At 48.2% G+C, this 16658-nt stretch overlaps 1 protein-coding gene across 3 annotated transcripts in view; it reads left to right on the forward strand.

Annotated features, from left to right (window-relative positions):
• The window catches only part of KIAA1217, a 288781-nt gene extending 272560 nt beyond the window's left edge, over window positions 1-16221 (forward strand). Inside the window, exons 15-22 of one of the 3 annotated variants that reach the window (XM_080810111.1) lie at window positions 3282-3445; window positions 4201-4365; window positions 7479-7598; window positions 11138-11173; window positions 11325-11402; window positions 11515-13116; window positions 13655-13777; window positions 14533-16221. In XM_080810111.1, coding sequence (XP_080666237.1) covers window positions 3282-3445; window positions 4201-4365; window positions 7479-7598; window positions 11138-11173; window positions 11325-11402; window positions 11515-13116; window positions 13655-13777; window positions 14533-15027 — 2783 coding nt within the window. In that variant the 3' untranslated portion in view covers window positions 15028-16221. The remainder of the gene's footprint in view (window positions 1-3281; window positions 3446-4200; window positions 4366-7478; window positions 7599-11137; window positions 11174-11324; window positions 11403-11514; window positions 13117-13654; window positions 13778-14532) is intronic. The other 2 variants (XM_080810112.1, XM_080810113.1) reach the window with 2 other exon arrangements.
• Window positions 16222-16658: the final 437 nt, after the last annotated feature.

Here is a 16658-nt window from a genome sequence, read left to right on the forward strand (position 1 = left end):
GGCTGCATTTAAAGTAAGGGCTTTTCATCTGCTGCAGGAAGAAAATACCAGCCTTTATGAGCTCCCAAGGGGATATTGGATCATAAGGCGAAATTGCATTTTTTAAATCAAAATTATTAGATTGTATATTGAACCAGCTAAACTCTGGAAGTTAAGCATCAATGTGTCATTAACAACATAAAATAACTGCTAGAAAACCCGGCCTACTAAATCTCCAACCAACGAGCCCCATGCCTCGCTCTGACTTCGGAGCCAAGAACAGAGACGCCATTGTCTGAGACAGCCCAGGGTCTCAGAGCCAAATTCAGGGATGCCTCGTCCAGGAACCAAAGTAGTCTGAGGAGGAATCGCCATCTTGACTCCCATGTCCAGGAACATGGAAGTAGATACAATTTATAACCACTGAAACCCTGTCTCGGGTTTTCCTTCCCCAACGTTGCTCTAAAATCCCACTCACGGAAACTCTCCCCATGAGCCTGTGCCAAGTTTTTCACCTCCTTTCCCCACCTGCCAGCTGTGGGAGGAGGCCTGTTTAGGGACCCTGGAGGGGGAGGCAGCACATGCCCGGGAAGGAAGGGGCCTGGGAGGGTCAGCTCTGCTCTCCTCAAGATGGCTTTTCTCCCTGAGTTCCTGTGAGGAATGTCTCATGGGGGAAGGATCTACCCCCACTTCCGTTTCTATCTGGCCTAATTTGGCTCTCTCCATTTTGAATTCTGTCAGATAGTCCCTGGATGTTTAGAATCTCAAGTAAATTATTTAAAAAAATAGTTACAAATTAGAACTGTTCCTTCTCCATGATTATGTAACAAAACTACGTTTTGTTAACTGACTGCATTTGGGCTTTGTGTTCCTTCAGAGTAAAAAAATTTGCATAAAGCGTTTTTAAAAAATTAGTCCCCGAAGTATTTTTCACTCGGTTAAAATGTTCTTGTCGTTCTTTTTATTTAATGTTTAAATAAACTCTGCACCCAGCGTGGGACTTGAACTCACACCCCTGAGATCAAGAGTCGCATGCTCCACCAACAAAGCCAGCCAGATGCCCTTGTTTTTTGTTTTTTTAACACGTGGCCTGACTTCCTGTCAGAGTCCGCGAATGGACAGGCTACCAGAAATGCATAAGGGTCCAAGCCATTTCCTGCAAACGTTGGTTCCTATCATTTTTACTTATTTGGCATGGATGTTATTTTTTTTTATTTATTTGTGTTTTTACTAATGAGGTAAAATTCTATACTGAGGGTTTAAAGAAAAGCTTTTTGTATTTCCTCTGTGTGTACTGACTACTTTGATAATGGGCATGGACCACTAGCTCCTAAACGTCACTGGAAAGTTTTAGGGACTGTAGCCTCATTCCGTGCCATAGAAAAATTATTTGCAGAGCTGTGTGTTAAAAAGAGCAAGGAAGACTTGACTCAAGACCACTGCAGTGGGGGAGAGAAATTGAACTCAACTCTGAACGCAGCATATCAAAGGCAGGGAGATTTGTGCTAAAGGCAAGCCAAGGGTTTGGCCGTCCAGCGCGGGGAATGAAGAACCAGATCAGATGTCTTGCTGAATTGACTTAGTAGAATTCTTTGCTAAAACTGGGCTGAGTCAACCAAGGGCAAAACCTAGTGGAAGAGAGGACTCAGAGGAGCCTCACCGAAGCTGGTCAGAGAGACAGGCTTTGGGGTGCCTGTGTGGCTCAGTGGGTTAAGCGTCTGCCGTCAGCTCAGGTCATGATCCCAGGGTCCTGGGACCGAGCCCCTCATCAGGCTCTCTGCTCAGTGGGGAGCCTGCTTCTCCCTCTCCCCCCCAAGCTCATGCTTTGTCTCTCTCTCAATATTTTTCTCTTTCTCAAATAAATAAAGAAGATCTTTTTAAAAAAAGAAACAATAACAACAAAAAAACAAAGACAGACTTTGTCATTACACAGGAGAGGAGACCTGGGCCCACCTCCGGAGCCTGTCAGCCTGTGCCGGTCCCTGGGGGGACCCACAGAGCTGATGAGGGCATCCCCTGGCTGGGCTGCTGGCTTAGGCACCAGCCAGGGGGCCCAGTGCTGCTCGGGCCTCATAACCCGGCACCCTGGTGCACCAGACTAGAACCGGCCACTACCCGGAATCTCGGGCATATCACCGTGATGATTTACCCACATCCTTACTCTAATTTTAAGTAGAAACTCCTCAAACAGCTCTGCCTAGGTTGCTCAGAAGAGACAGACACGTTCCAGGGAGGGTACCTTGTCCCTAGAGAGGGCTGGGTAAAGCGCACTTGGAAGCCCCGACCGTCCACGTGCGGTTCTCCCGCTCTGGTGAGCTCTGGGCCTGAGTGCTGGTGAAGGGCGGAGGTGAGGCTCAGTGATCAAGGCAGGAATGGGGCTGACGGTTTACGTTTCGTTAAGTGCCTACCGGGGGCAGTTCTCTGGAGAAAGCCAAGCTGGTGTCTGCATTCTCTAACCTGTGGTGTCCATCCTAACTTCTGCTTCTGCGGTTGTGTTTACCGCCTCCTTCCGTTAGCAAAGAGCCCTTTCCCACCACACAGCTGTGACCAAAACTCCACTCTCTCCCTGACTTTGTTTTCTCTTCTGTCTGCCTCCCACTCTCCTTCTGGCCCTTCAGCGGCCACATTCTTCTAGCATCCCCTGCTCCGACCCGTCCTGCTCACACGATGGAGGCTTTAGAGGCTAGGTGGGGGGCTCTGGGTTCGTTTTTTTTTAAAGATGTTATTTATTTATTTTGGAGATCGAAAAGGGAGCAGGGAGAGGAGCAGAGGGAAAGGGAGAAGCAGACTCTACACTGAGTGCAGAGCCCAGCACGAGGCTCGATCCCACCACACGGAGATCACGACATGAGCCGAAAGCAAGAGTCAGCCGCTTGACCGACTGAGCCACCCAGGCACCCCTGGATTTGTCGTTAGGCTCCAGTATTTCATCTCTCCAAGTAAAACCCAGATTTTTTGTTGAATAAGGATAGCTCATACTTGCATTGCATTTACAGTAAGCCAGTAAGCACTGTCCCAAAGACTTCCCGTATATTAAGTTATTTCATCCTCACAGGCCCCCAGTGGCGATTATAATAACACCTATTGAACAGATGAGAAAACCGAGGCAGAGAGAAGTTACTTAACTTGAGCAGGATCTTTCTGAGATTTCAAGTCCAGCTTCAGGGTCCGTACCTTTAATCATCACACTAGGGAGAAACTAGAGAAATATTTAAGTCAGATTGCATCGAGTTTCTAGAAATACCCTGTTCTGGACGTTATCCTGCAAAGAGATTATTTTTCAATGGCACACTGTTTTCCAGAAGACTCTCCAAATTCAGAACAAGACTTGGACAAGCTGGGGGGTAAGTCCCCGCCTCCTCCACCCCCGCCCCCTCGGCGGAGCTACCTGCCAGGATCAGGGCTCACCACCACGAGGTCCGGCGATGTGGTCTACACCAGCAGGAAGGAGAACACCACTGCTAAGGTCTGATGGGTTAAGCGCTGGGGAACTGGTCTCTGGGTTCAGATGATACCCTTAGACAAGGTTCTCTATATTCTCCTTTAGAACCCAACACGTAGTAAGGCAGAGGAGAGAACTGACTAAGCTAAAAATCACAGGAAGGCCCCACAGATGGGAAAATGTCAGCCAGTGTTTTGGGGCCAGACTCCGCTCCACGAGCTTTATCCTTACTTGACTTTTGGCTGCAAGAATGTAACATGCAAAAAAAAAAAAAAAAAGTAACATGGAGATTACAAACTACCTCCCCAGCAAGGCGGCATAAGATTGAAAATGGGGAGGGGAGGGAGGTGAAGAGGAGGCCAAAGAAAGACCAGCCTACAACGCTAAGTGAGATGGGCTGACACAGTTGTGCGAGTCCATACGGAAAGATGTTCAGTGAGTTTTAGTTTCCACTTTACTTGGCAAGTTTTGTCTTTTGTGCTAAATGTGAAAGACGGTTTCCGAGGAGATGTCGTAGGCGTGGGCCTTTCTTAAAGGCACCAAGCGTTGAGTCGTTCCAATTTATTGAAGATCTTAAGGCCATTCACAAAATGGCAGCTTGTGCAAACCAAAACCCAAACTGAATGGAAGGGGGGATGTTACGGTCTTTGAACTGCGTTTGAAGAGGCAGGAAACTAGCACAGCAGGCAGTACGGGAGCGCGTGTTCTCGTGATCCCGCCCTCTTTTTGCCGGAACCGGCAGGGCTTAATCCAGTCTCTGTGATTTGAATATTCCACAGGCAAGCAGTGAAGATGCCGGACCGAGCCCCCAGGCGAGAGCCACAAAATGTCCGACAGAGGAGCCTGCTTCTGCCTGGACCCCATCCCCACCACCAGTCACGACCTCCTCCTCCAAGGATGAGGACGAAGAAGAGGAAGGAGACAAGATAATGGCAGAACTGCAGGTATGTGGATGAGGTGGCCGTGGCTCCTTGCCTTCCTGTCTGGGACTCTCCGGCTGTGTCTCACACATTCATTAACTGGAGAGGGCTGGCGAGAAGCCTTTGGACCTAGGCCCCGAAAGTTGCGTGTTCTGGCCTTGGCTTCCGCCTTTCCAAGATGGCGCTCAACTAGGCCCTCAGGGTACCTCATGACATGTGTAAGGAATGATCATCTCACCAAACAGCTCGGGAAGTTCATACAGAAAATCAATTGCCAGGTTTCCTCGCTCTGGCTGAGAGGATTTCCTTTCCTTTTAGTCTTGATAGTTGGCGTCATTTCAAAAGCAATTAAAGACAGGGATCCGAAAGACCAGCCCTTGTCTTCATCAGGACTAAGGCCTACTTCAGGTGGGGTCCCCTCCTTGGGTTTTATTACTTAGAATGGCTGCCCTTAGGCCTTCTGCCCTCCATACCAGGCTCTCATTCGTTGTCAGCATCCCCTTTTTAATATTCTGACAAGGTAAAAGATTCTGTTTCCCATTTTCTTTGGCCTGTTTGAGAAATGATACCTTACATATTAGTTTTGGATTTATATTTTTTAACTAATTGACACAGTCCCCTCATAGGATGAAGGGTGGGCTACAGAAACTATACTCAAAGCTTATCCCAACATTCAAATCATGGCTGAGAATTTACCTTGGGTGTACATTCTAGGAACTTTTCTAACCAGTGACATATGCATAATTCCCAGACCAAAGCCTGTTGTTCATAGAATATTTCGTTATTTTGACCCATACTTATTCTAGGATGTTCCCCCCTTTGGATGGTCACATGGTCAGACCACAACCACGTAGGGCCCCAGAACGTGCCGCCTGTGCACCAGCGTACTTCTGGCTTTGTGCAGGCCCCACGGATCCACATTCTTTCCATGGAGTAGAGAGAACTTGCCAGCTGTGTCATTTCTACCACGGCTGTTCTGTTTTGCCTTCCTGGGTGGTAACTGTCAAAATTGGGCTATTTGCATCTCCAGGGCCGCTGGCTTGATTTGTGAACATGGGGGCGCCCTTCGGGGCCTCTCTAAAACTCCCAGACTGGCCTGGGACACCCCTCCCACCAGTCAGCTTGCGGACAGGTTTTCAGAATGGCTAGTGAGTGTCGTTCGTAGGAAGCCTAGATTGCTAAGGTTAGTGACGCGTGTAAGAGTTGCGAGCGTGGAGGTGTCCATCCCTCCGCGATCCAGGGAGGACCCCCGGGCCGAGGACGCTGGCTGTGTCCAGTGACAAGGCTGCCTGTTGCTGGGGGATTGGGCTTTGTCCGAGGACATGGAAGCAGGTTCTGGGACCCTTCGCTGTAGCATTTGGCCCACAGCACGGTCTGAATTGGTCCTGGCCCAGTCTGGTTCAGGTGGACGACAAAGCGGTCGATGATGTTAAACCTGCGCGAGGTGAACGGTCACTGCTGATCTGAGAGGCAGAGACATTCAGGCTCATGAATAACCCCGCACTAGGCCCCAAACAGAGGTCATGCGTTCAGCCGCTTAGAGCTCATGGCCTGAGAACATTTCCCTCCACTGATGTCTGCCTATCTCCTAGGTGCTTTCTCTGGCTGAACGTTTTCAAAGGCTGGAGTACTTGGCTCCTTGTTATCTTGGTGGTGGTGAATAAAGTGCTCTAAGCCTAACTTAGCCGAAGCCAGACAGCCCTCCGGCAGGGTGGTGGGGTGGCGGGGATGGGTCCAACCCGCTGCCTCAGCAGGTCAGCCGCTGGCTCTGGACTTAGGCGCCCCAGGCAGGACCAGGAGCACGAGCAAGCTTCCAAATGGAACTGTGGGACACCTGCCGGCTCTGGGGTACCAGGCACCGGAAGAAGCCACAGGCTTCCAAGTCCAGGGGCTGACAGCCCAGCGGAGATGGTGATGGCCTAAGTGGGCTTCTCCAGGGCCGGCGAGGACTGGGGTTTCTGAGGACCTGCAAGGGGGAGCCAACACTGCAGGAATGGGGAGTGAGTGGCATGGGGGAGAGCAGGCCGGGAAGGCCCCAGGCATCGGCTCCATTCGTATTTCAGGACCTTACTGAAATGGTTAACTCGGCACGGGCACGGGTTATTCGTTCTGCCCACAGAGTCCTTTCCAAAGGACCCTATTTGACCTTAAGAAAATATGAGGCAATTATTTGGGATTTTTTTTTTCATTTAAATAACTGGTCTTTCATCCTGGCTGCGCATTTGATTATTCGGGGGAATTTTTTTTTTTTTTTTAAGGGAAGAAAAGGCCTCTGAATGAGTTGTGTTTTGGGTGACGCCCGGGTAACAGAATTGTTTTTTAACGAGGTGACACGGCGTTGAGTTGAGAACCACCGATTTCAAGAAGCCGGGCGCTGGGGTTCTTCATCTTTCTTGCTGTCACGATTGTATTGTCCCTCCCTCTGTGCCCCCGCGCCCAGCCTCGGCTTTCTGTCCGTCTGAGAACTCCCTCACCCTGTGTGCACACGAGCCGACGTGGGCTTCTTGAACCAAATTTGATAGTGTTCAGAGACAGGGCTAGAGGCTCAGGCAGCCCTGAGGCCACTCAGAGTCCCTGGGTGCTAAAGACGTCCTCTTTTTCCTCTAAATGCCCCTTAGGACCCCCCAGAGCACGGAAGTCCCTAGTACTACCATGGACAATGAATTGGTAAGGATGACTTCTGTTGTAAGATGGAAAGGTTTACAATATCCTGTGCCCCTTTTTCTCAGACCTCAAGAAAGCTGGTTTAAAAAAAAGAAGAAAAGGACCAAGAAAAAAGAAAGATAGTTTTTTGGCTCCATTCATTTACATAGTCAGCATTTTTTAAAGGTCAAAGCAAGAAACCCTACTAAGCGCAAATGAGGTTCTGGAAGGAAGGGCATTCCTTGCAAGACTCCTGTCCGTAAATCCTGCCGGGCACAGACACTAAGGAAGGCTTTGGCCCCTGGCTCTGCACTCACCTTTGCTGCCTGAGGCCCAGATGCAGAGCCCGTGTCACAGGCGCTGCCTCCTTGGCCCCGTGTGACCTGCATGCAGGCCTGGCCTGAGGTCTCCGTGCCTCTGGACCCCCTGCCTCCTCCCTCCTTCCTCCTCGCTGCGCTTGGATCCCTGTTAACCTCAGTATTTTAATCCCTCAGGCATTCCAGAAGTGTTCCTTTATGGATGTAAATTCAAACAGTCATGCTGAGCAGTCCCGGGCTGACAGTCACGTTAAAGACACTAGGCCGGGGGCCACGGTCCCGGCCAAGGAGAAGAAGGTAACGTGGCGGAGACATTGGCCACACAGTCCGATGGTCCTTCTTTCCTTGCTCTGACACTAACACCGCTCATGCGTGTTTGTCCTTCTGTGCCCTCTTTTTTTCTCTCACCTTTTTTTTTTTTTAAACTAATGTAGACACAGCCTGAGGTTTAATCAGAGATTAACCTGTGACCTCTGCGTTCCTGTGCACAGCACCCAGTAGTCTATGCAGAATTTCAGGCATTCTCTTTCCAAACTGAAGAGTATACACACACCTTGCAAGATTTTTCTCGAACTCCAGAAAAAAAAACAGAAACATCGATCGAGCGTGTAGCGCTTTTTCTAATTTTTAACACGTCTTCTGGGTCCAACACACCTACATTAGAGTAGGACTCTACTTCCTCGGACTCTAGGAAGAAGACACACGGCAGAGCTGTACGTCCGCTGCCGTCCCCAGGGGTACCCTCATGGAGATGCACACATATGTATTTGCACACACGTTCGAGGATGCCAGACAGAATTTTTATCAAGTACAACACATTCTCAGACTATCCTGGCAAGACCACAAGTCCAGGCTGGGTTTAGTGCTGATGCACACTGTGGCATCCAGACAGATGTCCAGGCTCTGAACCAAAATTCACTGTCTTTGCATAAGTACGTCAGGGAAAGGACGTCAGCCTGATTTTCTGAACGTCAGCTTTTTAAGTCACATCTAGAGCTTTTTTGATTTTGGGATATAGAGCCATCTTATCTGGAGGAAGCCTCTGTCTACACGTCAGGATTGAAAGGTTATCATGACCAACTCAAGTCCTAGCATTTTTCACCAGGAACATTTATTCCAGAAATCGAAGGTTCTAGCATCCCATAGATAAAGTCAACCAAATCAACTGCTGTGTAGCCTAATAGCGACACCGGCTGGATACCTCAGTCCCTGTATAAGAAAGCTCGTTCAGTGTGGGAGAGAGAGGATCCCAAGTCAGAGGGCTGTTCAGACATGATCTTTGAAGAGATACAGTCCTGGGGCACTTCGCTCCAGCCACAAGGCCCTGCTGAGGAGGCCGGCCTCCTTCCCCTGTCTCACAGCTATCACAAGGCCACCTGCAAACTTCATCGGCCATGTAACACTGTTATAGGCAGGGTGAGGGGGACTTTGTGCACCAGCAGAGGTTATGAGACTTAACGATAAAACCTGTTAATCTGGATTGAACCCATGATGCTGTATCGGAAATAGTTTGTTTTTTCAGTCTGTAGGACTGCCCTATGTGGCCTTATTAAAACCAGCTCATGTAGGACCCTCGCAGACCCTGAGTCACAAGGCATGCCTGGACTAATGAGACTGTTTCTGGCTAAAACACTGCCTGGGCACCGGGAAGTTCTGGAAGATCCCTCTAGAGACAATCATTGTCTCGCAGAATTTTACTAATTGGCAAAAAAGTTGCGTGCGATTCCTTGCCCTGGAGTTAGAAAGCCATATCTTTCCAGTCTCGTGCATCTCAGGCGAGTCCCTCAGGTTAAGCAGGTCTGTCACAAGAGCCCTGTAGGGACTCTACTGCTTATTTTAGATCATTATACTCGGTAGATTGACCTGTTTCACAATAACGACGAGCACTGGACTTGTCCCCAAATTTGTATCCTTATTAACCTCTCCACAGTCTATTCATCTACCCTTCTATAATTCAAATATTTCCTTAATTTTTTCTGTTGTCATGAAACACTAACCTAGTACTTCACCTGTATGCAATTTTCCTGTAACTGTGTCTCTGATGGTTTTGGCTCATTGCCCACGTGCATCGTGAGCTTGCTACATAGTTGTCGGAACAATCCAGATCTCAGGGCCTAGAAGCAGATACAAAGAGGCTTAATTACCTTTTTACACAGAGTCTTGACCGTTGAGATCATATCTAAGATGTTGTGAGATGACATGACCTTTGTGACCAAGCTACCCTGGGTGAGGTCAGCGCACCTGCTTTAATACGCTCATTCTTTTCTCTAGCCCAGTGACCAAAATGACAGGTCACGTGAAACCTGCCCTTAGCATGTTTATCTCCATGGCTTTCATTAGATTATGGCTGCTACTCCATCAGTTCTAAAATATGTATGTCCCTGGGTAAGATTTGAAACACTTAACCATGGGGATGGCATGGGCTCGGACCGATCGGAGCAGAGGCCAGTCCGACTCGTCAGCAGCCCGTATCATACATGTCCATTCCTTGTCCAGGCCCTGGATAGATCCTCACTCGAGTCTTAACATGGCACGCTAACTCCAGGTTTGGGGTCAAGACCTCATTTATTCTCCTTGAGACCTTTTACTGGATGTGTTAGTTGTTTAATAATCCAAGTTTAAAATCCCATGTTAGACATGGCGTTGTTCAACCACACCAGCCGAATTGTTGCACACACTTGGGGGCCTTACCGGGAGGGGGGCAAGTTAAACAGGAGGTGCTGGGTAGCTAAGGCGCCTTGTATCCTATATGATGTTTCCATGTGATTAATACTGACTTTGTTGTTTGTATGTTACTCCTTGAATGTGTATGGACGCTCTTTCCATATGTAACATGGCGGTGGGATTGTGCTGGGTTGATGGGTGGGACCTCGTGATTGTGCTTTGTTTTGTTGTCGTTGCTTTTAACCAAACAATCTCCCTGGGACTGTGACCCATCCATAACCGCCTCTTCCTCTCAGGCTTCAGCAGCGAGAAGAGAGGGCAGTGGTGCCTGGGAAACGAGGAGGCACAGCTAGTGTTAGTGTCACAGCAGGGCCCGAGGGAACAGATACACACGGGCCGGAAAAGGCCACGCTTCCTGGTCAAGCACTGTCCACACCTGGTCCTCACCCGCTGGCTTCTCACGCCCTGAATCTTGTTGAGAGCCTCAGAAGTGGACCTTCGCTCCATGTTGGAGGATTTAGAGACTAGAAGCTGAATTACGATGTCACGGCCATCATGGTAGTCTCACATGTCTGCTTTGGAAGTGTTTAGACGTTTTGGCGACATTACCATTCTGAATTTGGATTTGATCACCTTGGGTCTTGTTAGTTTGAAGGTTGTTGTGACACATTACTTGGCGAGTCCAAGTAAAAAAAAAAAAATGCAAGTATCTTTTCTATCTGTCCTTTGACCGGGGGGAAAAATAGTGTTTTTTTTTTATCTCCAAGTACCACACCCAACGAAAGCAGAGTCCTTATAGGACAATTTCCATGAGAGAAGCAGAGAGTGTAGTGAAAGATCTAGCTGGAAGGGACATGAAAAAAATCTCATCTGGTTCCTCGGTTTATAAGCAAGAAAACTGAGGTCCAGAAAAGTGAAGGTAACACAGCGAGGTGGCCGGTCTGGATTAGAATCAGAATCAGGATCAGAATCTTCTGCGTGCTGAGATCCGTGCTTTCCACAGCACCACACCCCTCTTCCCGTTTTAGATTCTGCTAGGCTCACCATCAGATGCTGGAAAGAGAACCTGTTGACACAGAATCGGTCCCTTTATCCTCTTAGCTGCTCCCTCACAAAATTCGAAATACTTAAAATACTTGGCTAATTGAGATTTTCGTCTTGTGCAAACACAGGGCGTTTTTGGAAGTTGGAGAACAGAACAACCCAAGGTAAACAGAGCTGTGTAGGTTTTGGACTGGTGTGTAACCAATGTGCTTGGCCCGCATGGTTTGGAAGTGTAATTAAAGGAGCAATTTAGTGGTAGTCCACTTTGGGGGGATGTGGTTTTGTGGAGTAACGTGTCCTACACTATCCTACCAGAATTTGGAATTTTTCCATGAAGACATACGGAAATCTGATGTTGAATATGAAAATGGCCCCCAAATGGAATCCCAGAAGGTGAGTGTAGCACATCTGTGTTCTGAGTGATACCGTGCAGATTAATTACCTTCTTTTGTGGATCCGTTTCTGATTAATGTGTGTGGTTTCCCTCCTCCACTGTCCCTCTCAGGTTACCACAAGGCCTCTAGCAGCTCTTGGTCACCCTAAGTGGGAAATGGCAGTGGGGGATGGTATTTTTGATGCATGCAGAGCCTCAGAGTACAAAACAGACATCCTAAAGAAGGAAAATTCCATGTCCAACCAGAGTTTATTTAGAGACAGTAGAAACTATTCCCAGAAAAATGCATCTAAAGTCAACTCCAGCTACTCTGACACTAGTCCGTCGGAAGTTGTAATAAACAGAGGACCTAAGGGCTCAGGACCTCAGTACCCCGTCTCTGACACGGAGCATCAGAAGATGAGTTACAGAAAGACAAAGGAGATGGGTCTAGAAGGACCAGAAAATACCGATAGGTGTGACCTTCCCTCTCCCACTAGGTCAACTGAATTGAGCCCGTGTGATGTCAAAACTCATGATCAAGAGGTTGCCATGACAGAGGTCAGCCAGGTCGTTCTGAGACCCAGGGGGGCGCGGCATGCGAACGTGAACCCCGGCGAGGACGGGGAGTCGACCCCAAGTTCTCCCACTGAGGAAAACGTGACCCCCGACAACATTGCCTTCATGATTACCAAAACTGCGGTCCAGGTTCTCTCCAGTGGGGAGGTCCGAGACATAGTGAGCCGAAAGGGGGAAGATGTACAGACGGTTAATATTGACGCCAAAAAAGAGACCACTTCCCAACAAGGAGGAAATGAAAACGAAGAGCCGGTCGTGTGCCTGGACAAGAAACCGGTTATCATCATTTTTGACGAACCCATGGACATCCGGTCCGCGTATAAGAGACTTTCGACCATATTCGAGGAGTGTGATGAGGAGTTAGAGAGAATGATGATGGAGGAGAAGATAGAGGAGGAGGAAGAGGAGGAAAACGGAGACCCGGCGGTCCAGAACAATACATCTGGAAAGTTCCCCGAGGAGGTGGCCTCCGGCAGCCCCAGACCAGCACGGCAGGCTGACCGGGAGCTACAGCCACACAGCCCATTGGCCGAGGCCGACACATCAGGAGGACAGGAAATGGATAAAAGGGAGCGGGGCAAGTTGGGCCAAGCAGAGTCTCCAAGTTCAGAAAGCAAGGGCGACGGGACAGATGACCAGTTTGAAAACCCCAAGAAGAAGTTCAAGTTCAAATTCCCTAAAAAGCAACTGGCGGCTCTCACTCAGGCGATTCGCACGGGAACCAAAACGGGGAAGAAGACCTTGCAAGTGGTGGTCTACGAGGAAGAGGAGGAGGACGGCACCTTGAAGCAGCACAAGGAAGCCAAGAGATTTGAAATTACTAGGTCCCAACCTGAAGACACCCCCAGAAGCACGCCTAGGAGACAAGAGCCGCCCGGTCCAGAGAGCACAGCTCTGATTTCCAGGACGGATGAAATTAGAAAAAATACCTACAGGACGCTGGACAGCCTGGAGCAGACCATCAAACAGCTTGAAACCACCATCAGTGAAATGAGTCCAAAAGCCCTAGTTGATACTTCGTGCTCTTCCAACAGAGATTCTGTGGCAAGCTCGCCCCACAGAGCCCCAGAGGCCTCTCCCCGCTCCCTGCTAGTTCTGGAGGAAGCTCCCACTGCCCCAGAGCCCCCCACGTCCGTACCTTCGGCTTCACGTAAGGTATCTTGGTCTGATGGAGAGTGGAAAGACCCAGCTGCTTTCTTACATCTGCCATAATCACCATTAGCAACAGGTGTCTTGTGATTGACTTGCTTCCTTTCAGGTGGCTCATTGTGGGTTTTTTTTGTTTTGGGGTTTTTTTTTTTTGTCTGTTGGCCACGATCCCTTTCACTCACACTTTCTCCCTCACCTTCAAAACAACAACGACTAGGTGTCTAACAGCTAATCGATTCTCTTTTTACCTCTGTTGCTGATTGGTGTTGGGTAAACGCAAGGACGCTGGGTTGGTCATTTGCTGTTGAAATGATTGCTCTGATACTCACATTAAAATCCGTTTGATCAGTAGTGGAGCCGTTTCTTCTGTTTGATTCTTCAAATTAACCCCAGTGGTGTCTCCTGATGTCCGTCTCCTCGATCTGTCCTGCATGTAGGGCTGTGGCTTCTCACGGTGACCTTCTCTGCACCCGGGGGGAGAGCCTCGCGATAACCCACTCACGCGTTTCTTCTTCTCTTCCCCTCCCGCCGTTCCTCCCCCCAGGGCTCCGCTGGGACCCCACAGACGAGCAGGATGCCAGTCCCCATGAGCTCCAAGGGCAGACCCGGAAGCCTGGACAAGCCTGGCAAGCCGTCCAAACTGCAGGATCCCCGCCAGTATCGTCAGGTAGTTTTACCTTAAAAAAAAACCCAATTTTGGATGGACACTATTGCGGTTAAGAAGCAAGTCGCTGACTTAGTTTATACCAAATACTGTGTTTTCTTTGTGAGATACGGTTTACATAGACATCCTGGATCTGGGGCATGAAGAAAGTCTAAAAAAATTTAAAAAAAAAAAACAAAAAAACACCTTTGTTAAACTCTCCACCACGCTTTTGCATGCTTGCAGTAAAACACCTTTTACTTTGTGACTCCAAAGTTTAACTGTTAACACAAGGTGCCAGGCCCCTTGGCTTTTCTCTGGTGAAGGTAGTGGCTCATCAGAACACGTTGGGAAAGCGAGACAGAGCTGTCCTTGAGCTGCCCTGAAAGTCACCAGTACTAACATAGATGCTGACCGCATTGCACTGGAGGCGCATTAACGGTCCGTCACGATGGCCCCGCCCCGCCCCCACCCCAGTAACCCCCCCAGACGCATGGCCAGCCTGGCACCGGGACGGGAGTGGGATGCTGGATGTGCCCGTTCTCACCGACACCTGTTCTTCCCTTTTCTCCTCTTCCGCACGTCCTGCGCTCCGTACTGTGGGGGTTTCTGCCAGGTTCAGTACAGCACGACAGGACTTAGCTCAGGCCTTGAACTGGTTTGGTTTGGTTTGGTCTCTGGTATTTAATGGTTCTCAGAAGGGCTGTGTTGCCAGACCCTGTGGATCGATCGTGTTACCAGCTTTCTGACAAACTGTCTCCCACCATCTTTATTCACAGGCTAATGGAAGTGTTAAGAAAGCTGGTGGGGACTGTAAGCCTCCTTGCCCCTCCTTACCTGCTTCTAGGATTCCAGCCCTTTCTCCCAGCTCTGGGAAAAGCAGTTCTGTGCCCTCCTCTAGTGGTGACAGCTCTAACTTGCCTATCCCACCTACCGTTAAGCCACCGGTTACTTCTAACCCTCTCAGCCCCCAGACAGGACGATCTGCTCCCTCTGCCTCCCTCATCCCCTCTGTCTCTAATGGCTCCTTAAAGTTTCAGAGCCCCCCTCACGCAGGTAAAGGCCACCATCTCTCATTCTCACTGCAGACTCAAAACGGCCGAGCAGCCGCTCCCCCGTCCTCCTCCTCCCCGCCCTCCCCCGCCTCCCCCACTTCTCTGAGTCAAGGTGCCAAGGGCATCAGAACCATCCACACTCCCGGCCTCACCAGCTACAAGGCACAGAATGGAAGTTCCAGCAAAGCCACCCCATCCACAGCAAAAGAAACCTCTTAAAGGCCAAATCCTATTAGGCACAAGTCGGAGTTGCATTAAAAAAAAAAAAAAAAAAGAATTTTTTTTTTTTCCAACAGTCTTCAACAACTGTTTTCACAAGAGAATGTACCATATTGCTGTACTCTTTGGGGCTTCATGCTAAGTGTGTGCTAAATACTGGATGACTAGATCTCGGTAAAGCTTGTTCGTTTTTTTTACTTTGTTGCTGTTGTAATTACATAGTGTTTACTGTCTATATTCGATATCTGTTACATGAAGTAAGCATGTGTTACAGAGTGGCTGGCAAGAGAGAAGAGTGCGTGTGAGATGGGGGGGAGGGGGAAATGTATTCAGCATGTAAAACATGTATGATTCCAGAATTTTAGTATGTTTTGTACAAAAATATTTTTCATTACGGAGACTAGACATGAACAGAGAAATACACAAGTGTGACTATACAAATTGTAAAACAGATACTATAATATTTCCTTTTATTTTAGTGTTATTTAGCTTTATTACAGATTTCTATTTTTGTCAGAACTTCATGGTTCCTTTCAAGATCCTTTTTGCCAAAAACATTTTGATACTATAGCATTGTACATGTGAAAGTAGTGTGCTAGACAGTATGCCGTGAACTTCGACACAAGCCAGCCCCGAGGCAAGTGTCGAAGGCAGTTTATCGAACCTGCACTGCCATGAAAATTACGTATGATAATTTGCAGCCCAAGCGAGCTAGCTTTCTTTGCTTTTCTTTCTTTCTCTTTTTTTCTTTTCTTTTTCTTTTTTTCTTCTTCTTTTTTTTTTTTTTAAACATATTGGGATTCTCTAGCTGGTTTCTTTGCAGTATCGAACCCCTTCCTTTGCTTTCGGAGACGTGGTAACCCACACTATTGCATTGTGAATTTTAACATGTACACTTCTGTACGGTTCTGTCAACTGATCAACTTTTGTACATATATAAATAGACATCAGAAATACTGTATGTGACAGCACAGAGTAGTTTTCCCACACCAAAGTTAATTTTTATGCATGCTTTAAAAATTTATCTCGGGATGGGCAGAAATGGGGGCTCCCCGTACATTTTTAAAAAGCAACAAGTTTGCACAGCTGGAGTGTTTTTTTGTAAATAAATGTATTTGTATAACACAGTCATGTAATATACAGAACTATAAGCAGAGACTTTGCAAAACTAAATAAAGGGCTGCATGCTTATTATTTTTTTGTACCGTGTCCCTCAAACTACTTCCTAGTCGGAGAATAAACGTTAACTATTGCCGAGTTAAATGGTTTGGGTGTTGAGGACGTTGTCAGTGATGCATAATCGGACATGAACTGGTTTTCGGAAAGCCCTGCTTTTCTGGGTCGTGATGAGCTCCTGGTACATGCGTTTCCAAGAGTGGTGCCTTCATAACCTGCTGACCCTTGTCTCTGTGGCTCCCCCAAGGTGTGCCGACCAGAAAGCAAACCTGGGGACAGAGTTTCCACCCTCACTGACCAGAGGGGCTCGTATTACATTTTTCCTTTTTTAATTCCCAGTAGAAGTAAAGTAGAAATAAACCATCTTTTGTCACTATGAGCTTTTGGAGTTCTCCGTTTTAAAAAAAAAATACCGTTGGTGTACAGGGACATGCATGAGCTCACACAACACTCTA

Source organism: Martes martes (assembly GCF_963455335.1).
Source record: "Martes martes genome assembly, chromosome: 8".
NCBI lineage: Eukaryota > Metazoa > Chordata > Mammalia > Carnivora > Mustelidae > Martes > Martes martes.